This window comes from Protopterus annectens, chromosome 5.part0 (assembly GCF_019279795.1).
Source record: "Protopterus annectens isolate FY-2018-M chromosome 5.part0, PAN1.0, whole genome shotgun sequence".
NCBI lineage: Eukaryota > Metazoa > Chordata > Ceratodontiformes > Protopteridae > Protopterus > Protopterus annectens.
In genome coordinates, this window is record NC_056735.1 from 721,297,894 (window position 1) to 721,324,117 (window position 26,224).

The following is a 26,224-nucleotide window of genomic DNA, read 5'->3' on the forward strand; positions in this document are numbered from 1 at the left end:
ACGAAGATACATTAATTTAACAAATATGATAGGCATTGTGGCAGATGAGTAAATATTGCTTCATCAAATGTCTTGAACTGCAGTGTTAGAATATTATTAAGCCATTGAATGCAACTTTGAGTGAAGAATGGATAATGTTCTATTGCTAGCTCAACAAAAGTAATGCCTACCTTTCTTAAATAACAGCTAGGTTTTAAATATCATTTTCCTTGTGGGAGTGCATTGTCCATGTACAAAACAATTCTTAGACTAACACAGGAAAATGAAGTATAACTTTTGTTTTTCTTTGTGTGACATTCTGTCCTTCTTGGCTTCATAATTATACATAGACACATATATACACTGTTGGGTTGGCATGTAATTTCACATTGTTTTAGTTAGAAAATTGTCTTCCTTGTTCTAGTATTATGTTGTTCTTCACATTGACCATGCTTGGTCAAGGTAAGAATTACATAACAAAGTGTTTATAGTCATGCTTTCATTTCCTCCCTCAGGGTCCATAAATGTATTGATTGTCTGGCATCACAGGCTTACTGAAATCTTTGCTGCATCAGAAGAGCATTTAAATTGCTGCTTTGCAGAGAGAAACTGAATCTATCTTCACAGTAGCATCTCAGGTGGCCAACAGTGTGAGGCAGTGATGGAGACAACTTTAAAGCTAAAGCATTTTTTCTTTCACTAAAGCAGTACATTTAATCCTGTTCCAAAACTAAAACAAAAGGGGCCTTTATAAGTTAACTGTGGAGATGGCAAATAACATAGATTAAAATACAGTCACAGTCTCTCTAGAAATCCTTAAACAAGGCAGCTATTTAGAGCAGTCCCATTCTAAGGAAATGGACAGAATGATCCGATAGAATGTAATGCAAAATAATAGAAAGCATGTCATATTGTGGGAAAGCAGAACATGTGAGAGAAAGAACCTTTATCTGAAAACCTCAAACAAATTAATATGGCAGTCCTCATAAGACCTTTTCCGTAGAGAAATTACAAAGTAATACATGCCAGTTGAAGTGATGTAAAAACATCAGCACTTTATAAAAGCACAAGATAAAATGAAAATGACATGTCCCCATGACAGAGAGGGAAAATGCCCTGACTACATCCTAGGTTTGACCAGAAAAACGAACACTGGAGGAACTGGGGGGGTTGATGGTAGCAAGACAGTGAGTCATATGGTGGTTGCCGATCCTGAGGGGGACAGCTTGACTTGCTGCACTGGCAATACCTGCAGGAATGTAGGTGCATCACCTTTGCAGGTACAGCCTAACTTCCTGAACTACAACTTGTGTACCTCTTGGTTGGGAAATTCCACATGCATGGAGGAGTACATGCACGACTATAGAGACTTGTAGCAAAGCTCTCAGACTACTAAGAGAATCAGGCTAGAGTAGTCTGCAGGATTCTCAGACTGGCCTGCTTCCTAACACCGGACTGTTATTGCCATTGCGCAATGAATGAGCTAGAGGGCTGTTATTCAAATGGAAAAATGAATCCGTCAAATGGCTGCAATGAGGGGAGTCATTTGGCTTGATCCTGTGAACCGCAAAAAAATAAATAAATAGCCGAAGAGGATTCTGCTTCTCATCTTAATCAGTATAAACTTGCCAAAGCATATGGCTGTTTGTTCATATTGACTAAAATTAGGTGGGGATTTGACATAATGGTTAAGGTGTTTACCTTACAAACACAAGGTCCAGGGTTTGATGCTCAGATGGGGAAATGGCTAGGTTTAAATGGCCCACAAAGGAGTTTAGCCTAGTATTAACCTATGAACCTGTTTAACTATAATATAATACATCATCATTCACAGTAGGATAAGAATAATACAGCTACAATGTAAATAAAGCGTATTGACTAAAAAGCAGGCTTTATGCTGTATTTTTTTGCAAGGTTGGTAGGTCTCCCTTCACTTCTCATTTAGGAAACTGTGCCATCCACTCCGCCTTCTTGTATGTATTCTAATCACAGCAATACTCAGTCTTGGAGAAAGAGGTATACCTGATTTTTAAGTGAAGCCACCAGTTTTCCCCCTTTTTTTTTCCAAGAATGTGTGGCACTTTGCTTTCCCACTCCTATGTTAGAAAAGCTTCATCTGAAGACTGCCCTAACTGTCCATGGGTCCTACCCTATTCAGTTGCATGTGTTTTGGGAATGTCCAAAAGTAGTTCCTCTGTGGCAAATGAGGTGGTATTTATTGTCTTACATATTTACTGGCCATTACGCCCTGAGATATGATATGTCTAGGACCCATAAAATGTGGTTACTGCAACACTGTTATTACAAGGTTGTCTATAGCATCTGAATGGAAACCACCTAAGCTTTTATCTCTAGTAACACTTAAGCAGTTTTTTGAAGAAGTACTCTAGTCTTTTAAATCAAGATATTTTAAGAGAGCTTTCAGCTGTATGGAAACAGTTTAATCATTCCTCATTAGATTGCCTGTCTCCTTTAATGAGTCATTTAGATGTATTCTCGTTTACTTAATTTTATTAAAGTTGTAAACTGCTGAGCATGCTTATAGACGTCTTGCTTCTTCAAAGCATATTACTTGTTAAAATTGGTGACGTTATGATTATACATTTTATCTGTAGTATTTATGTATGTGTGTCATTATTGGTGCATTTGTCACTATTTACTTTGTTCTTGTTATTATGCAGTTTAGTTCTTAATTTAGTGCTGGCAGTCGACCGGTTAGCTAACCTGTTAGTTGGCAGTAGTTAGTAGTAAACAGCGGTAATTTGCTTCAAATACAGTTGTTCACATTTTTATTCAATGTGTTTGTTTTAAATGCAGCTGTTGTATTTGTTCTTTATTTGCAATAAGTAAACTATGACACTGTCATTTTATATTTATATTTTCATAATAAATTAGATTTGCTTCATTCTTAAGAAGTTTTTCAGCAAGGGTAGCATCAGATCAGCCTTCCAATCTGCCAACAGTTAAGCCTCCTCCCGTCATACTCAACCCCCTAGGGCAGGAGCAGTCTGGATGGGCTGTCTTCCAGGTAACCTTTGGAGGGTTTGTGCACTTGCTTGTGTCCAGACTGTGTGTGCCTTTTTTATTATGTGGCTGTGACATGGACACCTTCATCACCATAGGGGCTACCATTATGGGGTACTATCACTATTTTGGGTGGTCATACCCATGTCTGCCCCTGCACCCCCCCATTGATTCCATCCCTTTCTCCAGCAATTTAGTAGTTGCTTGCTGAGAGCAGCAACATAAAACCGTTGAGAGGACTCCAGCCCCCCCCCCCCCCCCCCCCCAGGATGGACAAACATATACCATCCTCAAGCTAACAGTTTAACTCATGTTGCCTGGGTTGTAGCTGGGGCTTTATTCCTGTAATCTACCAGCCAATCCATAATATGTGGGAAAAGGATGATTAAAAATGAGGGAGAAAAAAGTGACATTATTAATGACAAATATAATGGTAATAGGAGGGGGCAGATTTTAATAAGAATACCAGCTTTATCAGAAATTGTACTTGCATTCATGCTTTTTTTTATACATAGGATCAGATCTGGTAGTGTTTCATTGTGTGCTGCAGTAGTGCTATTGTTTGTGCCGTATTGTGCATTTCCTGTCCTTTACTCCAACAGTCATGAACAGTAGCAGGGTTTTACAAATTCCCAAGGCTTACTGGTTGTTTTGAATGCTGATACTAAAAATGTTAGTAGTACTTAATAAATTAATTTGATTGCTACTTAATTCAAAACAAAAAAAAATGATTCGTCTGTTTTTGGGAGTCTGAATAAGCTCAAACTTTAGAAAAAAATATTGTTCTCTTGGCTTAGAAATTTGTCCTACCAGAAGTTCTGATTAATATGAGAAGTGATATGATATAGTTTCAACATTAAGATATTCATTCCTTGATTATATTTCCCAGTCTATACCAAACATATGGTTGGTTGTAGTGTAAGTTCTTCTACAGCTTCCACCAAATAAAACAGCAAGCAGTTATGCATTTAAGTTTCCCTTTGGTGATATCATGGAAGAGTTGTCCCATACAGGAAGCTGATTTAATATTGGAAAACTCATTCAAGTCAAGTCTGATGTGGAAATTGTTCCCTGTAAATAGTCAAGACATGCTTTGCCTAGTATTTTTGTACCTGGGTGAAAGACTGAATTTCTGTTGTATATAGAGGGTCTGCCTGAATATTTCCATCCCTTCCTTTGGGAAATATTGTGTCTGTTCAATCTTCCAGCAATAATTCAGTGTTAGCAGTAACTGTTGCAAAAACAATGAGACAGTTGTGAAATTAGTGGATAAACTAATGGGTTAAGTTCTGAGGAAGTCTGTAAGGTACAAGTGATGATTCTGGTGGGAGTTGGCATTTTTTGATGGCATTCTACCTTTGGGGTACAGTGGTGACAGAATTAATATATTTAGAATTGCAGGGGAGAATGCAGGGGACTTGGCTCCATGTAGAATTTTTTGCATATATTTTTTATTTCAACATTTTTTAATTGTCAGTTTTACTTTTTGATGATGAGTAAGAAAAGAGGTGCCATAGAATCATATTCTTTCACTTAAGGGGGGATTAATTCAAGACAGAATAGGTGAGTTGCTAAAAGAACCATATCAGTCCACCCTTTGGAATCTATTTCATTAAGGTACTTCATTTCTTGTACTCTTTCCCCATTTAAAAGAGGCTTCTAATTGTTCATGCTGTTCAGGTCATATAAAAAAACATTTTTTTTTATTTTTGTCATGCTGTCCCCATCCTGTGCCTGCTGAACAAATGTGCCTGCTACAACTAATCAACGTCCTCTGCTACCCCAGTGAGATGATAGGCAATCATTGTGCAAGCTTAATTCAGACAACAGTCATGGGTGTTTCCATTTATGGCCCTAACCCCCACTACTGGCAGCTGATGTTGAGCCCCTTATAAAGTGAGAACGTGCAATGCATTCCTAAGACATATAGGTGTACTTCCATACTCGTGCAATGAAGGCTAGCTATACAAATGCATGTCAATTTATTTATTTTACATTTTTTGACTGGGAAAGTCTGACTGGAACAAGGTCCATTTACAGCGGAGACCCGGGGAGAAAAGCTCCACATTAGTTAAACAATAATTCCCAGTGATAATAAGACAAGCAAAAAAGACAAGTCACACAACAAATAATATATATTTACAATGGATTGTTCCAAGCAAGCTTAAATTGCAGATAGTTAGGCCCTAGATGGCAGTCAGCTGAGGAGTTTAACACTGTAGCATGTAGACAGTAAGGATAGAAGAGAGGAAGGTAAGAAGGAGTGGAAGAGAGACGTATAGTATTTATGTGATGCAAGACAGAGCCAGGAATCCATAAGATGTGACTTAAGTGATTTTTTTGAACTGTGATATAGATGATGCAGAAGACACATTCTGGGGGAGGTTATTCCACTTTCTAGCTATGGAATGAGACAATGGAGCTCTCCCTGTGGTGTTGGCGTTCGATATACAGAGGAGGGTTTTGTTGGTTGAGCGGGAGAGGACGATTTGCTGAATATTGGCTTAGTAGTTGGTTTAGAGCTGGAGTTTTGTGAGGATTCTTTAGAATGTTGCAGACAAGAACTAGTTGGTAGTAACTAAGTAACTGAGGAAGCTCTAGCCACTGTAGTTCCTGTAGGGCGAGGCAATGATGGCTTCTAAAAACAGAGTTATTGGCAAATTTTGTAATTTTATTGTAACATGACTCAAGTTTGTCTAGGTCTAATTTCCTGATGCGGGTTAGGATTGGTGCTGCATACATCAGGGTAGACAAAAGGTGGGTTTGGGTTAGGGTGACCTGTGCTTGATCTGATAGGAAGTTTGTGTGTTTGTATAAAGTTCCCATTTTTTTATGTACATTTTTGATGGTTTGAGAAATATGGACATCAGTGAAGATTTTTATCTATTTCTACACCAAGGAGCTTAGGAGAGGGAGAAATTGCAGTGCCATTATTGGTAGTGAAGGAAAGAGGAGTGGTTTTAGATTTGTTGGGGGTAAAATAGGTGTAATTTGGTCTTGTTGGGGTTTAGGATAAGTTGGATATCAGTGATCCATTTTTCCACGGAGCTGAAGGATTCCTGGGTAATTTGTTGTAAAGTGGTTAGGGATGGGGCTGAGCAGATTAGTGTAGAATCATTTGCGTACTGTACAAGTGATGCACGCTGGGTGGAGGTGTGTAGTTTGTTGGTGAAAATGGAAAATAGTAGTGGCCCCAATATTGAGCCTTGTGGAATACCTATGGTTGTTGGCATTAGAGGTGACAGCACACCTTGCCATTGGACCAATTGTTTCCTGTCAGATAGATAGTTTTTGAATCAGGCAGTAGTAGAGGGGGCAAAGGACAGGGAGGATAGAGCGTCAAAAAGTATGGTATGTGAGACCATGTCAAATGCTTTAGAGAGATCTAAGAATATAGCTGATACAAAATTGTTGTTGTTTCTAAGTTGGTTAACCTGATTAGTAAAAGAGAGAAGTGCAGTAGTTGTGCTGTGGTTTGGGCAGAAGCCATGCTGTGTGAAGGAGAGGAGATTATGTGAATTTAAGAAGTGCATCACTTGAGTGTGAATGCATTTCTCAAGGAGTTTAGACAGGGAGGATAGAATAGCAATGGGGCTGTAGTTTGAAAGCTCATAGGAGTTGCCGCCTTTGTGAAGATGGATAATATATGACACTTTCCATAGTCGAGGGATGCATGCTTCCTGTATGGAGCGGTTGATAAGAATTGAGACAGGGTAATCTAAGGATTCTGCTGCTATTTTTAGGAAGTTAGCAGGTAAACCATCGGCTGCAAGAGTGGTAGGTTTCATTTTTACGAGTGTTTTTTTAATTATGGAGGTTGGTACGGGTGAGAGTGCAAGGGAAGGTATGTTATTGTGACTTGTAGTGGGGGTGGTTATAGAGTTATTCCTGGATAGTTGAGTATATAATGATGGAATAGATTCTGTGAAGTGATGATTAAATTGAGAAGCTATTAAATTGAGAAGCTATTAGTGTTGGTGTTTGGAGTTGGCGTGGTAGTTTTGTTGGGTTTTAGTAGGGAATTGATAGCTTGCCAAAACTTTTGGGGATTTTTGGAGTGTTTGTTTTGGATACCTAGGAAGTAGTTCTGTTTATCCAGTTTTGTTTGTTTTTTGGCCTGATTCCAAAGTTGTTGGTAGTTTTGTCTGTCTATGCTAGTGTTATTCTTTTTCCAGATCTTCCAAGCTTTATTTCTCGACTTTAGTAAGGCTCTTGTGCTCCTACTCAGCCAAGGGGCATAGTTTGCTTAGTTCTAAGTTTTCTAATGGGAGCAACTGTATTAAGGACATTCATAAAAGTACTACTGAAAAACTCAACTGCCTGGTCTAATGCTAGAGTTTGTAGTGGGTGCCAGTTACATTGTTTTAACATACTGTTGAGAATTTGTGGATTTACTTTGTGTTCATCCCTAGTTTGCTCATAAAGTAAGGGTTTGGGTATGTTTTGGGGATTTCCTGTCCACTCTAGTGGGTTCTTGGATTAACTGTAAGACTCCAAATAAGTTAATATGGTTAGAGGGATTGTTAGAGTTGCAGGCTAGCCAGTCTAAATTTAGGTTGCCTAATAGGATAGTTTCCTGAGGCAGGTTGACTGCAGCCCATTGTAAGATCGCCTCGATTATATAAGAGTTGTTTCTTGGAGGGATGTAACTACAGAGAATGTTGATTCTCTTTTTGTTGTTTAGAGAGAAAACCGAGCCTAATGTTTCAGCATTCAGAAATTTGGGTAGAGGGGATTGTAGAGGTTGGAGGTTGTGTGTTTTTTAATAGAATTGCAACTCCGCCTCCCTACCTACCACCTGTATCTAGTCTTAGGATATTATATCCTGGGGGAAGAATTTCTTCGTTTTGGGTGCTGGGTTTTAGACAGGTCTCAGTAATGGTTAGTACATCAGGGGAGTAGTGGGCTATGAATGCATGCAAGTCATGTAGTTTGTTAGATATACTTCTAGAGTTAAGGTTAATAATAAGTAGGTCTGATGTCTGTATGGTATTGCATGGACCTGGGTTGGGGTGTATATCCCCTGAGATTAGTAGCCATTTTCTAAGGAATAGTTTGAGTTTTATTGCATGTGCTAGTTCTGTATTCGATCTAGAAGATATTTGTCTACTGAAAGGTAGTGTGGTGTGTTTTGTATATATGAAATATTGAGCTGTCATTAAATAGTATGGAGCACATGACAACATTTGTGTGTGTATGTGTGTAAGTATGTGTTATGTGGAAGGCATTGTTTAATGGTGTGTTAGTGGGTATGGATGTAGTGTAGGCTAGAGTGGTGAGAGTTAATAGGAGTGGTAGTATGCCTTGCATGATTTGTCTAGGTAGAGCTTGGGTGTTTAGAAGTATTGTGGTTGAAGAATTCGGCTGGGTGTGGTGGGGTTGATCCTAGGTACTTAGTTTGCTTATTTGGTGGGGTATTTGGTGGGGAGTTTAGTTAGGGTGTGGTTGGGGTGGAGTTTTTGGAGGTTGTTGATTGGCGTAGGGGTTAGTCAGGTGAGGAGGGAATAAAATAAATCTAGTTGCAGTGGGGATGGGTGGGAATTGGGGGTAGGGGAACGGAGTGTGTTTAGCCAGGCCACAAGACTACAGAAACGATGTGAATGTGCTGTCCTGGGCAGAAAAGTAGTAAGGAGAAAATGGGTAAGGTGCAAGTAATCACTCTTTCCCTAAAATATTTTGTCTGTCCTTTTTATTGTTAAGCCTTTTTTTTTAAGCTGTCCACTTAAGATTTTAAATCTAAACAGCAGGATTATTAGGAAGCCTAGTGTGATTTCACCAGTGTTGTGGGGTCCCCGAGCGGTGCGCTACAATACACTATTCAAACTAAGTAAGATAAATACATAAGTATTAACCTTGTTTCCTTAGTGTCAGGACTATAATAAAAAAAATATGTTTAGACTGCGAGTGGATTCTGTACTTTACAAACAGCAATCTCTCTTTGTTGCAAGGCTTTCAAAGGGGGCGGGCTAAGTTGGGTAGGGAGTTGAGTAGATTTCCTAGGAAGGAAAAGGAAGAAATATAGGTGCAGATTAGGACAGTGTAGCGAGCCCCTAAGCAGACAAATGCTCAATGTACTGCACATCTAAATAACAGTTAACACAGCAGGCAAACAATTCTGTAATAAGAAAATAGCATTGGAGCCTTTAAGCACACAAATGTTCAGTGCTCTACACATCTAGTTATTATAGGATAATGAACAGTGTAAGTTCTTTCATATACTAGTACTTAATCACAACATATATATCAAGCCAGTATGCCTTTGCAAAAGTCTAGCGTGACTAACATTAGTAAGTCGCTTGTTCAAGTTATTGTAGGGCTACACAGTAATATGCCCTTTATAGGCATGATCTATTCAGAAACACACCATTCAGTAATAAACAACTATGTTGCTCGTTTTCTACCTGGCTACACAGCCAACGCGTATCTCAGCTAACCATTAATTGGGTAACAGAGTTTCCACATTACTCTTAACAGTGTCCCTGGAAGAAAAAAGTAAAAAAAAAAATATCCCTACTGCCCGTTCCCCGTGATTAATAATCTTTCACTGTTAAATACACTTGCTGTCCTGTTTGACTATGCAGCACCACTCTGTAGGAGAATTACATTATATGCAATCTCTTTTCACAAGAGTTCTACTTCATGTAGATAACTGCGCAGCAACATAAATTATTCTATAAAAAGACAGTTTTAGAAGGCATACAAGATAGTCTTACTGCTGCCGGGTTCCGCGAGCAGTAGCTATTTGAAAAAACGGCGCCAGATACAGGGTTTATTAAACCTCGGTTCTGTAGTCAGGGTTACTAGGGAATTCAATAGCCTGATTGGTGTTTTTGCTGCCACGTGGTCCTAGCCAGGCCGCAAGACTACAGAAACAATGTAAATGTGCTGTCCTGGGCAGAAAAGTAGTAAAGGGAGAGTGGGTAAGGTGCAAGTAATCACTCTTTCCCTGATATATTTTTTATTGTTAAGCTTTAGCTGCCCTTTTCTTTTAAGCTGTCCCACTTAAGGTTTTAAATCTAAACAGCAGGATTATTAAGAAGCCTAGTGTGATTTCGCCAGTACTGCGGGGCCCCCGAATGGTGTGCTACAATACACTATTCAATCTAAGTAAGATGAATACATAAGTATTAACCTTGTCTCCTTAGTGTCAGGACTATAATAAAAAAAATATGTTTAGACTGCGAGTGGATTCTGTACTTTACAACAGCAGTCTCTTTTCATTGCAAGCCTTTCAAAGTCGGCGGGCTGAGTTGGGTAGGGAGTTTAGTAGGTGTCTTGCTATCTCTGTGGTCAGAATGGTGGACATGAGCCAATTGAGAGGCACATTTGCAGCCTATGTTGTGTATACCATATATCTAAACTCAGAATGGCTGTGGTAATCCTGGCCACACACTCCTACCCATCCTATCAGTTCCTTTAGCACCTGGGTCTCTAATCAGTTTTAGTTCACCTGGATTGCAGTCACCACTCGATGTACACCATGGAATTGTCCACTGAAAAGTGTTTTTGATTGTCAGACTGAAGGAACAAGTAGTTCTTTAACTAACACAAAGATCAAGAGGGACATACATGCCTTGTGTGCTTTTCTACAATAATTTGTTTACATAACTCACTACTTTGACTACCATAGCTGTGTTTAAATGTGTAATTCATATTAAATCTACAGATGTTATCTCAAGCTACTCCAAGTCCAATTAACCGTAGGCAAAATCCTCTACCACATCTTCTATAGGTATAGATCCACCACAGTGAACCACCAGGAAAAGCATACCATTTACCTGGACTTACTGGTGTCACTCACCATGCAGCCCAACACCATAATTGTGAGTGGTTTTAATTATTCTACCATCAAATGAGGAACATACACAACCACAAATGAGCTGGCTTAGAAAATCTTCTTCTATTCATTGTTGCAGTATTCTTTACTTATGGGTTGTATTTTGCCAGTCGACCCAACATCTGGCCTGTAAACATCATAATCCATCTTTCATGCCCAAAGTGGTGAATGGGTTTTCCCATCATCAGTCCATTCAGTTGCACACTTTCTTTCCCTCACCTCAATCTCCTAGTGAGAGGGTTCTGCATTCTCTGGATGTGCATAGAGAGCTCAGATTTTATCTGGACAAAACAAAGTCTGCCAGAAAGTCTGATCAACTTTGTGTCCTTTCATCCCAGGGCTCTGGATATACCTGTCTCCAAACAAACCATCTCTTCCTGGATCTCTAAGGCCATTGTGTTTTGCTATGACTTCCACGGGAAGCCCTTATCTTCTGTTAAGGCCCATGCTACCAGATCTGTTGCTTCCTCTGGTGCTTTCTTCAAAGGTCTAGATGCTCATTCCATTTTGGAAGCTGCTACTTAGTCACCTGTTCATACTTTTACAAAACATCACAAGCTAGACACTGTCTCCAGATCCAGGGCAGCATTTGCTAGGGCAATTCTGCATGGATTTGTAGAACATGTCTCTGCATAGTCTTCCTCTATTCCATCCTCCTCCCTGGGTTCCTGTTGAGCTTTTGCACTTTCCCATATGTAAGGAATACTTCAACATTGAATTGAAGGACATAGAATAGTTGTGTAGAATCTTACCATAACCATAGATGTCCTTCTCTTCTATGTTGCAGTATTCTATCCCTTCCACCTTCCCCCTACTACGTGTTCTTTCCTAGGATGACTTCTTGTGTTGTGGCCTTGCATTACTTTCCTCATGGATCCACCTTATTTTGAGGATGGTATTTGCAGACGTCCTTTTTATGGTTGACATTCTCAGTGACTTTGTGCGATTTCCCACATTCTGGCAGTGGCAATAAGCTTTTGTATACAGGCCAGATGTTGGGTTGACTGGCAGAATACAACCCAACATAGAAGAGAATGACATCTGTGGTTATGTTAAGATTTTACAAAACTATTCTTTCTTGAACTTTGTCAATGCAAATGCCCTAAAATGGCTAGTCAGCACACCCATGAGGGACTCAAATATCATGGACATAGTACTCTCTAACATTGGCCTCATCAGCAAGGACATAGGTAATCTCCAGACTCTGGACCCAACCCAGTTTGGATTTGTTAAGGGTAGATCATGTCTGTTAAACCTGGTTGACTTCTTCGAGAAGGTCATCAAGGCCATGGCATGAGGGAAAAACTGTGCATACTGCCTGCTTTGACCTTGCCATGGTATTTGACACAATTCCCCACTCAGGTATTACAGACAAACTCACTCAGTTGGGAATTAACCCCTATGTCACCAGGTAGGTAGGTAAATGGCTCACCGACAGGACACATACTATCAAAGTGGGTAAATTCACATCCAACAAAAGGCCTGTCACCAGTGGCATACCACAGGGTTCTGTGCTGGGCCTTTTACTCTTGGAATTTTATTTCTTAGATGCCCAGGCAAATGTGGATGGCCTGTGACTCTCCAAGTTCATTGACGACTGCAGATTGGGAGCAATCGCCGAGTACCCTAACGGTACCAATGTACTGCAGAAAGGATTAATGCAGACTACTGAATGGTGCCAAAGCCATGGACTGAAGCTAAATGCAAAAAAAAAAAAAAAACATAAGGATTCCCTTTGGGAAAGCTAACATTCCTGCTAATTACAATATAGACTGCACCCCCACTAAGAGTAGACCCAAGTAGACCCAGTGGTATGAGACCTGGGTACTCAGGTTGATAGCAATCTGACCTTCAACCACCACATATCTGCAGTGGTGAGGAAGTCCTTCTGTGTGGCACATCTTATAAGTAAAGGCATGGTGTCTAGATCTAGGGATGTTAGAATTCCATTGTACTCAGCCCTCATCAGATCAGTTATTGAGTACAATGGACCCTTTTGCATGTACCTCACCAGGCACCTGCAACAGCTGGAGAGATTGCAGAGGTTTCTCACCAAGAAAATACAGGGTACACAAAACATGTCCTACTTGGAATGTTTGAAAGCCCTATCACAGTATTCTGTCTAGGGGTGATCTGTGTCTGACTTACAGCACAGTATCTGACCAGGCCCTGTTGGAATTGTTACATATAAATCAAACTGCACAAGGGTCACTCACTCCAGGGATCTTAACCTAGCATCAGATATGAACCAGTCATGCTGGAACAAGCTTTTCATTCATGTGAAACAAAGTCCTTCCCTGACCCTGTTCAGGCACAACCTAGATCAATGGGTAGGTAATCATAAATTCACTCCTGGGGGTGGCACCCATGTCCCTCATGGACAGGCAGTTGGTATTAGGCTCATATCTCTGTGAACTTCGCTCACCTAAATATTGATAATTGGGGTAACTCATGATAAATATGGCTAGGCTTCTAAAGGCTCTTTGGCTGTTAGCCTAGAAACTATCTATGAACCTATGAAACGTGTGTTGAGGTTGAGCTGATTACCGGGAAGGTAGTTCTCAACAGTGAGTAGCTAATTTGATAAAGAGCTTTCTTTGTGTTATAGAGTATAATGAGAACAGGGAATTGCATTTTGTTGTATACATTTAACTGTTGTCTGTGTTGTTCCTTGTGAATTATTCCTTTGTACTTGTTAAAATGTGTTTTTAGCTAGTAAGAATCATTTATTCTCATATATAGCACTTGCAGAATCAGTATTTAAAATTATGATGAGCATTAAATCCTAGAAGTTAGAAAAATATGAATGTATAATCAGTGAACAAAATAATGCATTATGTAGTTATTTTGTATAAACACTTCTTTTATTAACCATAAGTATTTACAGAGATAGTTAAGAAAACGTTTCCCTTAATAAAAAAATGTATAAACTGTTCACAATATAGAGGATTATGACCGAGTTGTAGATCATAACTGGCTTATTGTGTGTTTGAGACATGGATGCCAAGAAATTCACTTCTAGAATGAAGAGAAGAATCTCTTGTCGTGACCACATAATAATGGGCTATGATCGGAGACCTGATGTAGTAATTCTTTGTAATGCATGGAGCTTTGTCAGCTCTGTGTACTACTAGTTTAAGAAAAAAAAAATTAAAAAAAGCAATAAGGGTTTTACCGGCTTTAAAAGCCATAAAGCACTTGGCGAGCTTTGTCCAAAAGATAACACAACACTTTTCCTTATTTTACAAAGAAAGTCTGGGACAGATTACTGGCAGATCAGAAAGAAGGCTGCTCTGAGTTCTGTTGCTGTTTTGCTGGCTAGTACTGGCAGGTTTAAGTGCCTAGTGCAATACCTGATTTTAACAAGTGAAGCAGGAGGTGTTTAATATTTGTTAAGACTGGGTCTCTCACAATAGAATGCTTAATAGATTTTTCCAGATATCAGAGTGTAATCCACTGTGCTCCATGCATAACATATTAGTATTAAAAATGAGTGGAGCAAAGCTATGCAAGAAAGCCAAGATGATCAGAAACTATTTACATGCGAGATATAACTGGCATATCAAGGCTGCCAACCAGGGTGAGTCAGACTGTACAACTTTACTATCAATACTCCCTCCCATTTACAATCCAAGACGAGCTAAAACTCGTGTTCTCTTTAGAAAAAGGAGTATAACAATAAAAATCTCTGTTATTCTCATTTGTGCAAATCAAATGCGAGTCCCTCAGTAGAAAGTCATTAAGTGTGAGTGATTTCTCTCTGATGGAAATCTTGTTTAAATGTTGTGGTCCTCATCTGACAGATGAGGCTACTCTTCAGGCTTTCAGTCCATATGCAACTTAAAATTTTGTCAGTATTGATCTGTGTTCTGGGATGTTGGGGTGAATTTTCAAGAGATCTTTCCATTGTGTAAAACATTTTTAGCAAATATGAAGGCGTGTGGAATATAATTCTCATTCTACACATGGGTTAGTTTTTTTTCCCATTTGTGCTTTTTTTGCCGCCATACCTGCTGGCCATCATGTCTTCTATTGCGAGCCTCAAATATTTTCCCCATAATAGAGATGCATTAAAATTAGAGATGCATTGTAGACTGTGGGGACTGCGGTGGTGGTGCTGCGTTAGCGTTGTCACCTCACAGCAAGACGTTGTGTCGTTCGATTCTCAGCTAGAGCGTCTTCTGTGTGGAGACATGCGTGAATGGGCCTACCTTCGTTGAAAGTTGTGCATCAGGGCTGGCAAACTCGGCACGTAAAAAATCTACTGCCAATCATTAGCGGACCGGAGTTCCACTGTGGCGACCCCTAACCGGGAAAAGCCGAAAGAGACAAAATTGTAGACTGTGCGGCAAGCCATCCAGAGGAGACTATCTATGCAGCCATGAAAATTCTTTGTGCTCCTGCTCACATCCAGTATGATTAACAAGGCCGTTTCTATGTTAAGTTCTTAGTCCAACCCTTGTTATGGTGTGTTCACTTGCATAATGGAAAGGGCTACTAATGCCCTGCTTTCTGTGCATGCATACTGCTTTGCATGCATATACAAGAGCTTACCATCACTGGCATGAGTAGCCGTAGTACACATCCCTGCCAATACTGACACCTGATGTTCTTCGTGTTTCACTGTTGCAGTCATCCCACTTGGGTTATCTGCCTGCAGGTAGCCCTCAGTCGGCCTGAATACCAGAGACTTAGTATTTCTGCGTCAGTTGCTGTTGCTCCAGGACTAACATCAGGTCGTCAGGGGTATAAAAATAGGCAGCCAACGCTATTACATCAGTCTGTCTTGCCGTAGAGCCTGAAGCAGAAGCAATTCGCAAGTGCTGGTCGGATGCTACCTGAGTTTTCGTTTATGAATTGAATCATCCTGAAGTCTTCTAAAGCTAAGTACCCCGTTGGGGATCCTTTTTTCTTGCTCTAACCGATGTCAGAATAAGTTAATAATTGTCTTGCCTGTGGAAAGCAAGTACCACAACGAGATTTTAATGTTTACTGCGTCACCTGTCTAGGCCCAGACCACGACGTACCTCACTGTCGATTTTGCCCCTTGTTCAACGGCCAAACCATTCATTGTCGGGCCCTTATTGTAGCTAAATACTTTCATTCTCGATCTCCGTATTCTGAAATGAGTTCGGTAAGCCATCCGACTACCAATATTCTGAAAAAACGTAAGGATAAAGGCAGAGACAGACTGCGCAGGTTCAAAGATGCTGACGCTTCTGTTAAGCTCGTCACCAGTTTGCCGGTACTCAGTGAAGTGCTTTCGTAGCCCCTGATGCCTGCTTCAGTGGATTTGCAGGCCTCTACCGAGACCTATTTGGAGACTCTTCTTCGACTATGGAACCGGCAGATGTCTCTACTTTGGATGGGTCAGGAGCCACTGAGCAGGCACTGGCTTCTGAGGAAGTTTTTCGCACTACCGATGCTCAACACAAACTGACTACTTCAATTCTGTTTAAAACTACTGAGTTTCTAAGGCCAAGAGTACGCGCTACGCCTAGAAAACCTATGACCAACACGCATGCAGCTCCCTTGCCACAAAGTAAAATGCTTAGAATGGCAGAAGACCTTATTATACTGATTAGGGAAAGTCAGCCTTCCCCTGCTAAGAGAAAAAGAGACCAGTCCCCAGCAGCTTCAACAGACCAAGAGTCCGAAGACACTGAGGTTTTTGTTTATGAAGACATGCCTTTATCTGCTTATGAGAATTCTGATGCAGAGGAATCCATTCCCTCTGCCTCTCCTCCAGAGGATTTTTCTTTTGGTGAAACCTTACATACATTGAAGAGAGCATTTCCACTGGGAATGCCAAGATTATCCTCAGTCCAAAAAGAGGCTCAGAGAATATCTAGACTTGCCACAACACAGGCGTTTAGCAATACCACCAGTCCTGGAAGTTGTTGATGATGTCTTCATGGAACCCATTCTTACTCCTGACTCTCACAAATGTCTTTTAAAAAATCCTACTACTGACCCAGAGTTCATTTCCCAGGGGCCTAAGGGTATCAAGGCAACTACAGCTATGAATCCCACCCATTCGGGCAGGGATTCCAGAGCTTTGGACAGATTGGGTAAGAAAGTATATACCTCTGCAACTCTTGCCATGGGGTAAGAAAGTATATACCTCTGCAACTCTTGCCATTAGGGCTTTGAATTGTCAGTTTCACATGCTGAAGTACCAACAACATATTATGGGACTTGTTAAGCAAAAAATAGCTACCTTTACAGACTGTGCAGAAAATAAAGAATTGCAAGAGCTTATGCATTCTGCAAACCCAAGTCACCAAGCATACATTGCAGTGTGGCTTTGACACCCTAGACGCATCTTGCAGGGCAGCAGTCACTGTTTCTGTACTGAGAAGACATGCTTGGCTTAAGGAGCAGACCTTGCCAGATCATGTCAAATCCAAGTAACTAGACACTCCTTTGAACAAGGACAATCTGTTTGGCACCAAAGCAGAAAAGGTTCTTAAAAAGATGGTGGAAGAAAAGCTAAATCTATGCAGACAGTCAAAGAATTCCTGCAAGTACAGCCTCCTAGATTCAGTAGGCATTGTCCCTTAAAACATTGGTCCTTTCCAGCCCCCTCAAGGCCATCTCAAACTAGACCCAGGGGAAACAGACCACCCAGACTACAATCTCAGGGTATACAGAGATCTAAGCACTGGAGTGCATCCACCTCTAAAGCAGGGAGTGCAAAACCACCCCCTTTCAGAAAGAATTCCTAATGATTGCTCGACTTCAGTCCCCTCCTCTTCCCAACTGCTTGTGCCCCTATGGGGAAAACTTGCCCTTCATGCAAAAAACTTGATTCCCATCACCAAAGACCGATGGGTCCTCAACATTGTATCCAAGGGGTACAAATTTTACTTCCTCTCACTGCCAACCCCAAAAGCGTTCCCAGACCTCCCTCTAAACCAGTGGGCAGAGGCTCAAAACCAAGTCCAATCCCTGCTCTCTATAAGGGCATTTCAACCTGTTCCTGAGGAACAGGTAGGTCAAGGGTTCTATTCCAGACTTTTCCTGGTACCTAGACAAGAGGGCACTTGGCACTCCAATCCTGGATCTTTCCATTATCAACACCTTCCTGGTGGTACCAAAATTCAAAATGCTCAACCTGCAACAGCTTCTCCCTATGTTAGCCAATGATGCCTGGTTAGTCACCCTAGACTTAAAAGAAGCCTATCTGCACATCCCCATAAGAGAGTCATGCAGGAAATATCTGCGTTTCAGGGCAGAGTCTATGCATTATCAGTTCTCTGCACTTCCCTTTGGCTTATCTACTGTGCCCAGGATATTCACAAAATGCCTGGCTCCAGCCATTCCATACTGCAGGCAGAGAAATATCCAAATTTACCCGTACTTGGACTGCCCAATTTAGGCAGACAGTCAGGAGTTGCTGCTTCAGCACCTGACATTTGTAAAAAGCCTTCTAACTTCATTGTGGTACATGATCAACAAAATGAAATCACAACTGGTACCCAGTCAAAAGATTGTATTCCTGGGAGCAAGCTTGGACACAACTTCCCAGATGGCATTCCTCACTTCAGAAAAACAGGTCTATCTGACAGACTACTTCAAACAAATGGCCACCAGAACCCATCTATCTGCAAGAAAAATACTGCAAGCCCTAGGATTCATGGCCTCATGTATTCTGATAATTCCATATGCAAGACTGCATATGAGGAAACTTCAGTAGTACTTAAAAAGTCTTTGGTGCCAACATTCTCAGGACCTGGAAACAGTCATTCCTATCATACCTTGTCTAAGGACAGAGTTCCTTTGGTGGGCAGAAGCATGCAGCCACAACAAGGAACTGCATTTTACTCAACCCCATGCCGCCCAGACCCTAACCACAGACGCATCAGATTATGCATGGGGGGGGGGGGGGGCTCACATGGTGGGCAAATGTATTCAGGGCCACTGGAGCCCAAGGCAAATTTTCCTGCACATCAGTCAAAAAGAGATGCTAGCTGTACAGAATGCCCTGACAGCTTTCAGATACCTACTCTTTCCAGGGCAACTGCTGATAAAAACAAGACACCACAGTTATGTGGTACATCAACAAGCAAGGGGGAACCCATTCTTACCCACTCTGCAGGTTAGCCATGGCCCTGTGGAACACAGCCTTGGACAACCAAGTTCTGTCTACAAGCTCAATTTCTGCCAAGAAAACAAAATTCACTGGCAGACGACTTAAGCAGAAATATCCTAGACCCACATGAGTGGAAATTGGAGCCCAGCACCTTCAACCTTCTAATCTAGAAATGGGGGATCCCAGAGGTGGCTCTCTTTGCCTTCCTCAACAACCACCAGTTAAGCAAATTCTGCACCAGGTACCCTCACAGCAGGGCCTGGAAGGTGGATGCCCTATCCTTTCAATGGGAAAACCTCTCAATCTATTTCTTTGCCCCTCTGCCCCTTATCTCAAGAGAATTACTCAAGATAAAACAAGACAGGCCAAGGGCAATTCTGATTGCCTCGGACGGGTCACGCCGGCACTGGTACCCACTCATGCGCAGCCTGACAACGGTGCCACCCTGGCACCTACACCAGATCCCAACCCTGCTTTCACAGAAGGAGGGGCAGATTTTGCATCCACAGTTATAAACCCTAAATCTTGCAGCCTGGCTTATTCTTTAAATACCTCACCAGCAACCCTAAGAAGCAGGTGCTGGACATCATCCTTGAAGCCAAAAGGCCCGGTACTAGGAAATCCTATGGTGAAAAGTGGAAAAGGTATTGTTGTTGGATTCAGTCTAAAGGAAAGGACACAGCACTGCCCTCCTTACTTCTAATCCTGGATTACCTAGCAGAACTACTCCACAGAGGCCTATCCTTGTCCATTAAGATCCGTGCCTCTGCCATTTTGGCTCATTACAATACTGAGCCATCTCTATTCTCTCACCCTCTCATCAAACAGTTCCTAAGAGGGGCAAACAACTTAAGGCCACCAAAGAGAGAACCCACCCCCGCATGGCACCTTAATTTTGTACTGGAAAAGCTCACGCTTCCCCCTTTTGAACCTGCTGCTTCAGCAGAGTTAAAATTCCTCTCTTGGAAAACAGCCTTGCTTCTAGCCATCAGTTCAGCTAGAAGAGTGTCTGAGTTACAAGCACTGATGACTGTGGAATCCTTCATTATTTTCCATGCTGACAGGGTTTCCCTCAGAGCTAACCCTTCCTTTATGCCTAAAGTGTTGTCCAGTGTGGCTCTCAACCAATCCATCCCTTTGACAACCTTCTTTCCTAATCCTCAAAATAAAGGGGAAACAATCCTGCACTCTTTGGACATGCACAGACAGCTCAGGTTCTACCTTGATAGGACTAAGCCTTTCAGAAAATCTGACCAGCCGTTAGTCAGCTTTGCAACAGGGGCAAAGGGCAAGGCCATTTCAAAACAAACCATTTCCAAATGGATAGCGCACTGCATCCATTTCTGCTACAAGCACCATGGAAAACCAACCCCTCAGGGGGTCAAACACATTCCACTAGAGCTACATCTACCTCTACAGCATTTCTCAAGGGATTCCCTACAAGGGACATACTGGAAGCTGCTACCTGGAGTTCTGTACACACCTTTACCAAGCATTACCACCTGCCTATCTTTTCCAAATCCAGGGCAGGATTTGCTACAGCAGTCTTGCAAGGCCTACTAGCCAGCCCTAACTCTTCTTGACTGCCTCCACCATTCCTCAGCTTTGGGAATCAACCCAAGTGTGATGACTGCAACAGTGAAGCACGAAGAACATAGTACAGTTGTGTATACTTACCATAAATGTAGATGTTCGAGTGTATTCACTGTTGCAGTCCTGGTTTCCCTCCCTCCAGCCCCTTGGGTTTCTCTATCTCTTTCTCTCTCCTCTCTGTGGCTATTCCTACTGGTATTGGTATTTACTTTTTACTGGTGGTGTTTTCCCCACCATATACTAGCTCCCTATTTGGGGGATCCTGATATTTGGGGCAAGAAAAACTGATGCAATGGCGTCGACTGCCTATTTTTATACCCCTGACGACCTGACGTCATGGAAGAAGTGGCAGCATCTGACGCAGAAATATTAAGTCTCTGGTATTTGGGCCAACTGAGGGCTACCTGCAGGCAGATAACCCAAGTGTGATGACTGCAGCAGTGAATACACTTGAACATCTACATTTATGGTAAGTGTACACAACTGTACTTTATGTGGTACATCAACACGCAGGGGGGAACCCACTCTTACCCACTCTGCAGGCTAGCCATGGCCCGGTGGAACACAGCCTTGGACAGTGCAGGTTCATCTGCAAGCTCAATTCCTGCCGGGCAGACAAAACTCACTAGCAGACAATTTAAGCAGAAATCTCCTAGACCCACACGAGTGGCAACTAAGAGCCCCGAACCTTCAACCTTCTGATTCAGAAATAGGGGACCCCAGAGGTGGATCTCTTTGCCTTCCCCTACAATCACCAGCTCAGCAGATTCTGCACCAGGACACCTCACAGCAGGGCCTGGAAAGTGGATGCCCTATCCTTCCAGTGGGTAAATCTCTCAATCTGTGCCTTTCCCACTCAGCCCCTCCTCTCAAGAGTGTTGCTCAAGATAAGACAGGACAGACCAAGGACAATTCTGATTGCTCCGGACTGGCTACGCCAACACTGGTACCCACTCCTGCGAAGCCTGGCACCTACACCAGAACCCAACCCTGCTGTCTCAGCAGGGGGGGACACATCTTGCATCTGCAACTGCAAACCCTAAATCTTGCAGCCTGGCTTATTCCTTGAATTTTCCACCCCGGTAACCAGCCTAAGCAAGCAGGTGCTGGACGTCATCCTTGAAGCCAGAAATGCCAGTACAAGGACATCCTATGCTGATAAGTGGAAAAGGTACTGCTCCTGGATTCAATCTAAAGGAGAGGACACAACCCTACCCTCCCTGCCTCTAATCCTGGATTACTTAGAAGATGTACTCCACAGAGACCTATCCTTCTCCTCCATTAAGAGCCATGCCTCTGCCATTTCAGCTCATTACAACATTGAGCCACCTCTCTTCTCTCACCGTCTTATCAAACAGTTCCTGAGAGGGGCAAACAACTTAAGGCTGCCATGGAGAGCACCCACCCCTGCTTGGCACCTTAACTTTGTACTGGAAAAGCTCACGCTACCCCCTTTTGAGCCTGCAGCATCAGCAAAACTAAAATTCCTCTCTTGGAAAACAGCCTTGCTTCTAGCCATCACTTCAGCTAGAAGAGTGTCTGAGCTACAAGCACTTATGGCTGTGGAACCCTTCATTATTTTCCATGCGGACAGGGTTTCCCTCAGGACTAACCCTTCCTTTATGCCTAAAGTGGTGTCCAGTGTGGCTCTCAGTCAATCCATCCACTTGCCTACCTTCTTCCCTAATTCTCAAAATCAAGGGGAAAGGATCCTGCACTCCTTGGATGTGCACAGACAGCTCAGATTCTACCTTGATAAGACTAAGCCCTTCAGAAAATCTGAACAGTTACTAGTCAGCTTTGCAACAGGGCCAGAGGACAAGGCCATTTCAAAGCAAACAGTTTCCAAATGGGTAGCACATTGCATCCATTTCTGCTACAAGCACCATGGGAAACCAACTCCTCAGGGGGTCAGAACACATTCCACTAGGGCAACTTCTGCCTCTACAGCATTCCTCAGGGGAGTCCCTACCAGGGACATCCTGGAAGCTGCTACCTGGAGTTCTGTTCACACCTTCACCAAGCATTACCACCTGCCTATCGTTTCCAAATTCAGGGCATGTTTTGCAACAGCAGTCTTGCAAGGCATTCTAGCCAGCCCTAACTCTTCGTGACTGCCTCCACCCTTCTACAGCTTTGGGACTCTACCCAAGTATGGTGACTGCAACAGTGAAACATGAAGAACATAGTACAGTTCTGTACACTTACCATAAATGAAGATGTTCAAGTGTATTCACTGTTGCAGTCCTGGTTTCCCTCCCTCCAGCCCCCTGTTTTTTCTCTCTCTCTCTAAACTCTCTATGCCTTTTACTACCCTCCCCCCTTTTCAGGAATATTGGTATTTACTTTTTACTGGTGGTGTTTTTCCCCAACTAATAACTTAGCTCCCTATAGGGGGCTCCAGATATTTGGGGCACAAAAAACTGATACAATGGCGTCGGCTGCCTGTTTTTATACCCCTGATGACCTGACGTCAGTCCTGGAGTGACAGCAGCTGACGCAGAAATACTAAGTCTCTGGTATTCTGGCCGACTGAGGTCTACCTGCAGGCAGATAACCCAAGTGTGATGACTGCAACAGTGAATACACAACATCTACATTTATGGTAAGTGCACACAACTGTACTTTTCTATGTTATTTTTCCTTCACCCTATAATACTGGAGCAACAGAAGTGCCAGAACACATGCCATCACCCCCCCCCCCAGGATGGTCAAAACATAGTCACTCATTTCCCTTTTTCCCTTGCCAGTGTTACCAGGGCCAGCATTACTACTTGGGTTCGGCCAGCTGGGTAGAGGTCAAGGATTCATCCGTGTGTGACACAAATGTGAGGTCTGTGCACACAGATTAGTAAGTTATGTTGTAGTGGGGAAAAATATAGAACTGCATCTTTGTAAAAGCCAAGTGCTATGCCAGTAGAACCACAGTCTTCTTTGGACACGCAGTGCCCATGGTCTCTGTCATTAGCTGTGCTTGCTTGTCTTATGTAAATAAACTGAAGAAATAAAGCGTTGGTCAACAAAAATAATGTAGTCCACAAAAAGCACAAACGCTAACTGCCATGTATATCTGAATGATGATGCTTCCAAGCCAAGATGTAGCAACCTATTTTATTACATCTAATGTTATAGTAGTTAAGCGCTTTCACCCATTTCATATGGGCTTCATCAGAACTACTGACACAAATTCAGCTGTAGTTTAAATAAAAGTTTTGGCGCCAAATGGCAGTTTTTAAAAAAACTTCCCTTAAAGGTATACACTCTACATTGATAGAATACTCAGCATATCACCTGAGCATTAACAATAATAATAAAAAAGTTTTATTAAAAAATACTTATATAGATACCAGATTCTAATAATATTACTTATCAATTTGATCCTGGGGGGTAACACCAAGGCTACCTTGGGTTACAAGGAGGTCTGGTGGCAATTGTATACAGATGCTTCAACTTTGCCAGGTCTTAATGACCACATATCCATTAAACCACTTTTGGTAAGGAAATTATAAATTGACGGGTTAAACATATGATGATTATATTCATATACATTGTTCATTCAGTTTATAGTTGGATTACACAACATATTGTTATACTGCTGGTATTTATTACTTTCTACATTATTTATTATTTTTTTATATTATCTATTATCCTTTTTACTTTTCTTTTTAGTGTGGTAATATTTTTGTGTGTTTATATTAATGTGTAGTAATAGTTATATCAACACACTAATATTCTAGAGTGCTGTTACAGTTGTGATTTAATATTATGTTCATTCAAGTAATATTAGAATCAGGGATCTATATTTTTAATAAAACTTTTTTTTAATATTATTGTTAATACTCAGGTGATATGCTGAGCATTCTATCAATGTAGAGTGTATATCTTTAAGGGAAGTTTTTTTTTTTTTTAAACGGCCATTTGGCGCCAAAACTTTTATTTAAACTACAGCTGAATTTGTGTCAGTAGTTCTGATAAAGCCCATATGTAATGGGTGAAAGCGCTTAACTACTATAACATTAGATGTAAATAAAACAATTTGCTACGTCTTGGCGTGGAAGCATCATTATTCAGATATACATGGCAGTTAGCGTTTGTGCTTTTATGTAAATAAAGCTGTGGTTCAGTTTTGAGCATGTATTTCTTAAAATAATTCTGATTTGCTTTGTAGAATGTAGTTGTGCTTTTGTTTGAGATCCAGTTCCAAGCTTTGCATTTCTTAATTTCTTCTAGAAACGTGTTGTGTGCCACTTCTTATTATGCCGTTTCACATGCATACCGAAAATAGTAGAAAAGCTTGTAAGCAGCAGAAGTTTAGAATGGCACCTGTTACTAATTCAGTACATTCAAATATGTGTGCACATTCCAGCTGCGTTGCCTATGGAAGCATAGCAGAAGTACTTTTTTTCTTCTCAATCAAATTTTTTTTTTGAAAACCTAAAGCTTGCAAAACATATAATGCGAATCTTATTTTTTTATCAGTTCACAATTGATTGGATATGCACAACAGAAATAGTGCATCTTTACTTTTAAATATGTATGGTTCATTGTGCATTAAAGTTTGCTTCCACTCTGTCCCCATTTCTTTTTTATTTAGGATGGCACAGTGTTTGATGGCAGGCCAATTGAGTCATTGTCCCTTATAGATGCTGTAATGCCTGATGTTGTACAGACCAGACAACAAGCATTTCGAGAGAAGTTAGCACAGCAGCAAGCTGCAATCACTGCAGCCACTACCAACGCAACAACTACTGCCACAGCCACTACCACCACCGCCACCACCACCAATGCTGCTCCACAAAATACACCAAAGAACAGCGACACCACTGTGAATGGAGAGAAGGTGCCACATGTACTGAGTAAGTAAAACCTTATAACTTCAGCACTTCAACTGTAATTTAGATTTCTAATTTGTGTTTTTTTTTTTTTTTTCCTGTAAACAATGGAGCAAATGTTAGGCCATTGCACAGATGATGATAATGCAAATAAGCTATGATGTAGGAGGTTGCCTGTTTTTTGCATAACTAATACCTGGGAAAACCCATTTAACTGGTGGCATTTTTCACTTGAGGCTGTTGCTAGGTTACCAACTTAAAGTAGAACTCTGCCTTGAAACTTAAAAATTATGTATTTTGTGTTTAATTAGAAAATGAGCAAATTGTACATTAAACTGTGATTGGAGAATGAACATTCTCCAGCAGGGTGTTAATGTACAGGAAATGCCCGCAGGAAAATAAGTCTGCCACTTCATGGAAACATATTAAGCTGCTGTGAAGCTCAGACAATTAAGAAGCAAACATCCACAATTTTTATGTTTGCTAAACAGCTGTTTGTTCTATAGCGAGAGTAAAATGAAAAGAAAAAACTAAAACAGTGTAAGATATACAAAGATATGAGGGCATCCACTTAACCAGACAAACAGTACAACAATGGGCCATAAAAGTTGGCATCAGTTGGGTTTAACATATTTCTTACTATCCGCAAGATGCAGGACTCGCTGAGAGATTAAACAGCCTGTTAAAAGAATAAATAAAAGTGGTCAGCAGCTTATACTTTAACAGGGCGAAGAAACATTCTCTCACAAACTCTCTCTGCTTTCAAAAACAGACCACCTGGGAGACCACACAATTTTTGTAGCAAAATGTCAAATAGCAAGAAAACCCAAGAGCAGCACTTAGTGACAACAAGGAAAGTGATAC

The 26,224-nt window shown here is 41.4% G+C and overlaps 1 protein-coding gene across 7 annotated transcripts in view; it reads left to right on the plus strand.

The window, feature by feature from the left end:
* Positions 1 to 26,224, plus strand: part of TBL1X (transducin beta like 1 X-linked) — a 2,018,721-nt gene that overhangs the window by 1,598,755 nt on the left and 393,742 nt on the right. For all 7 annotated transcript variants that reach the window (XM_044072565.1, XM_044072569.1, XM_044072563.1 and 4 more), the window contains one exon: positions 25,123 to 25,384. In XM_044072565.1, the coding sequence (XP_043928500.1) occupies positions 25,123 to 25,384 (262 nt within the window). The remainder of the gene's footprint in view (positions 1 to 25,122; positions 25,385 to 26,224) is intronic.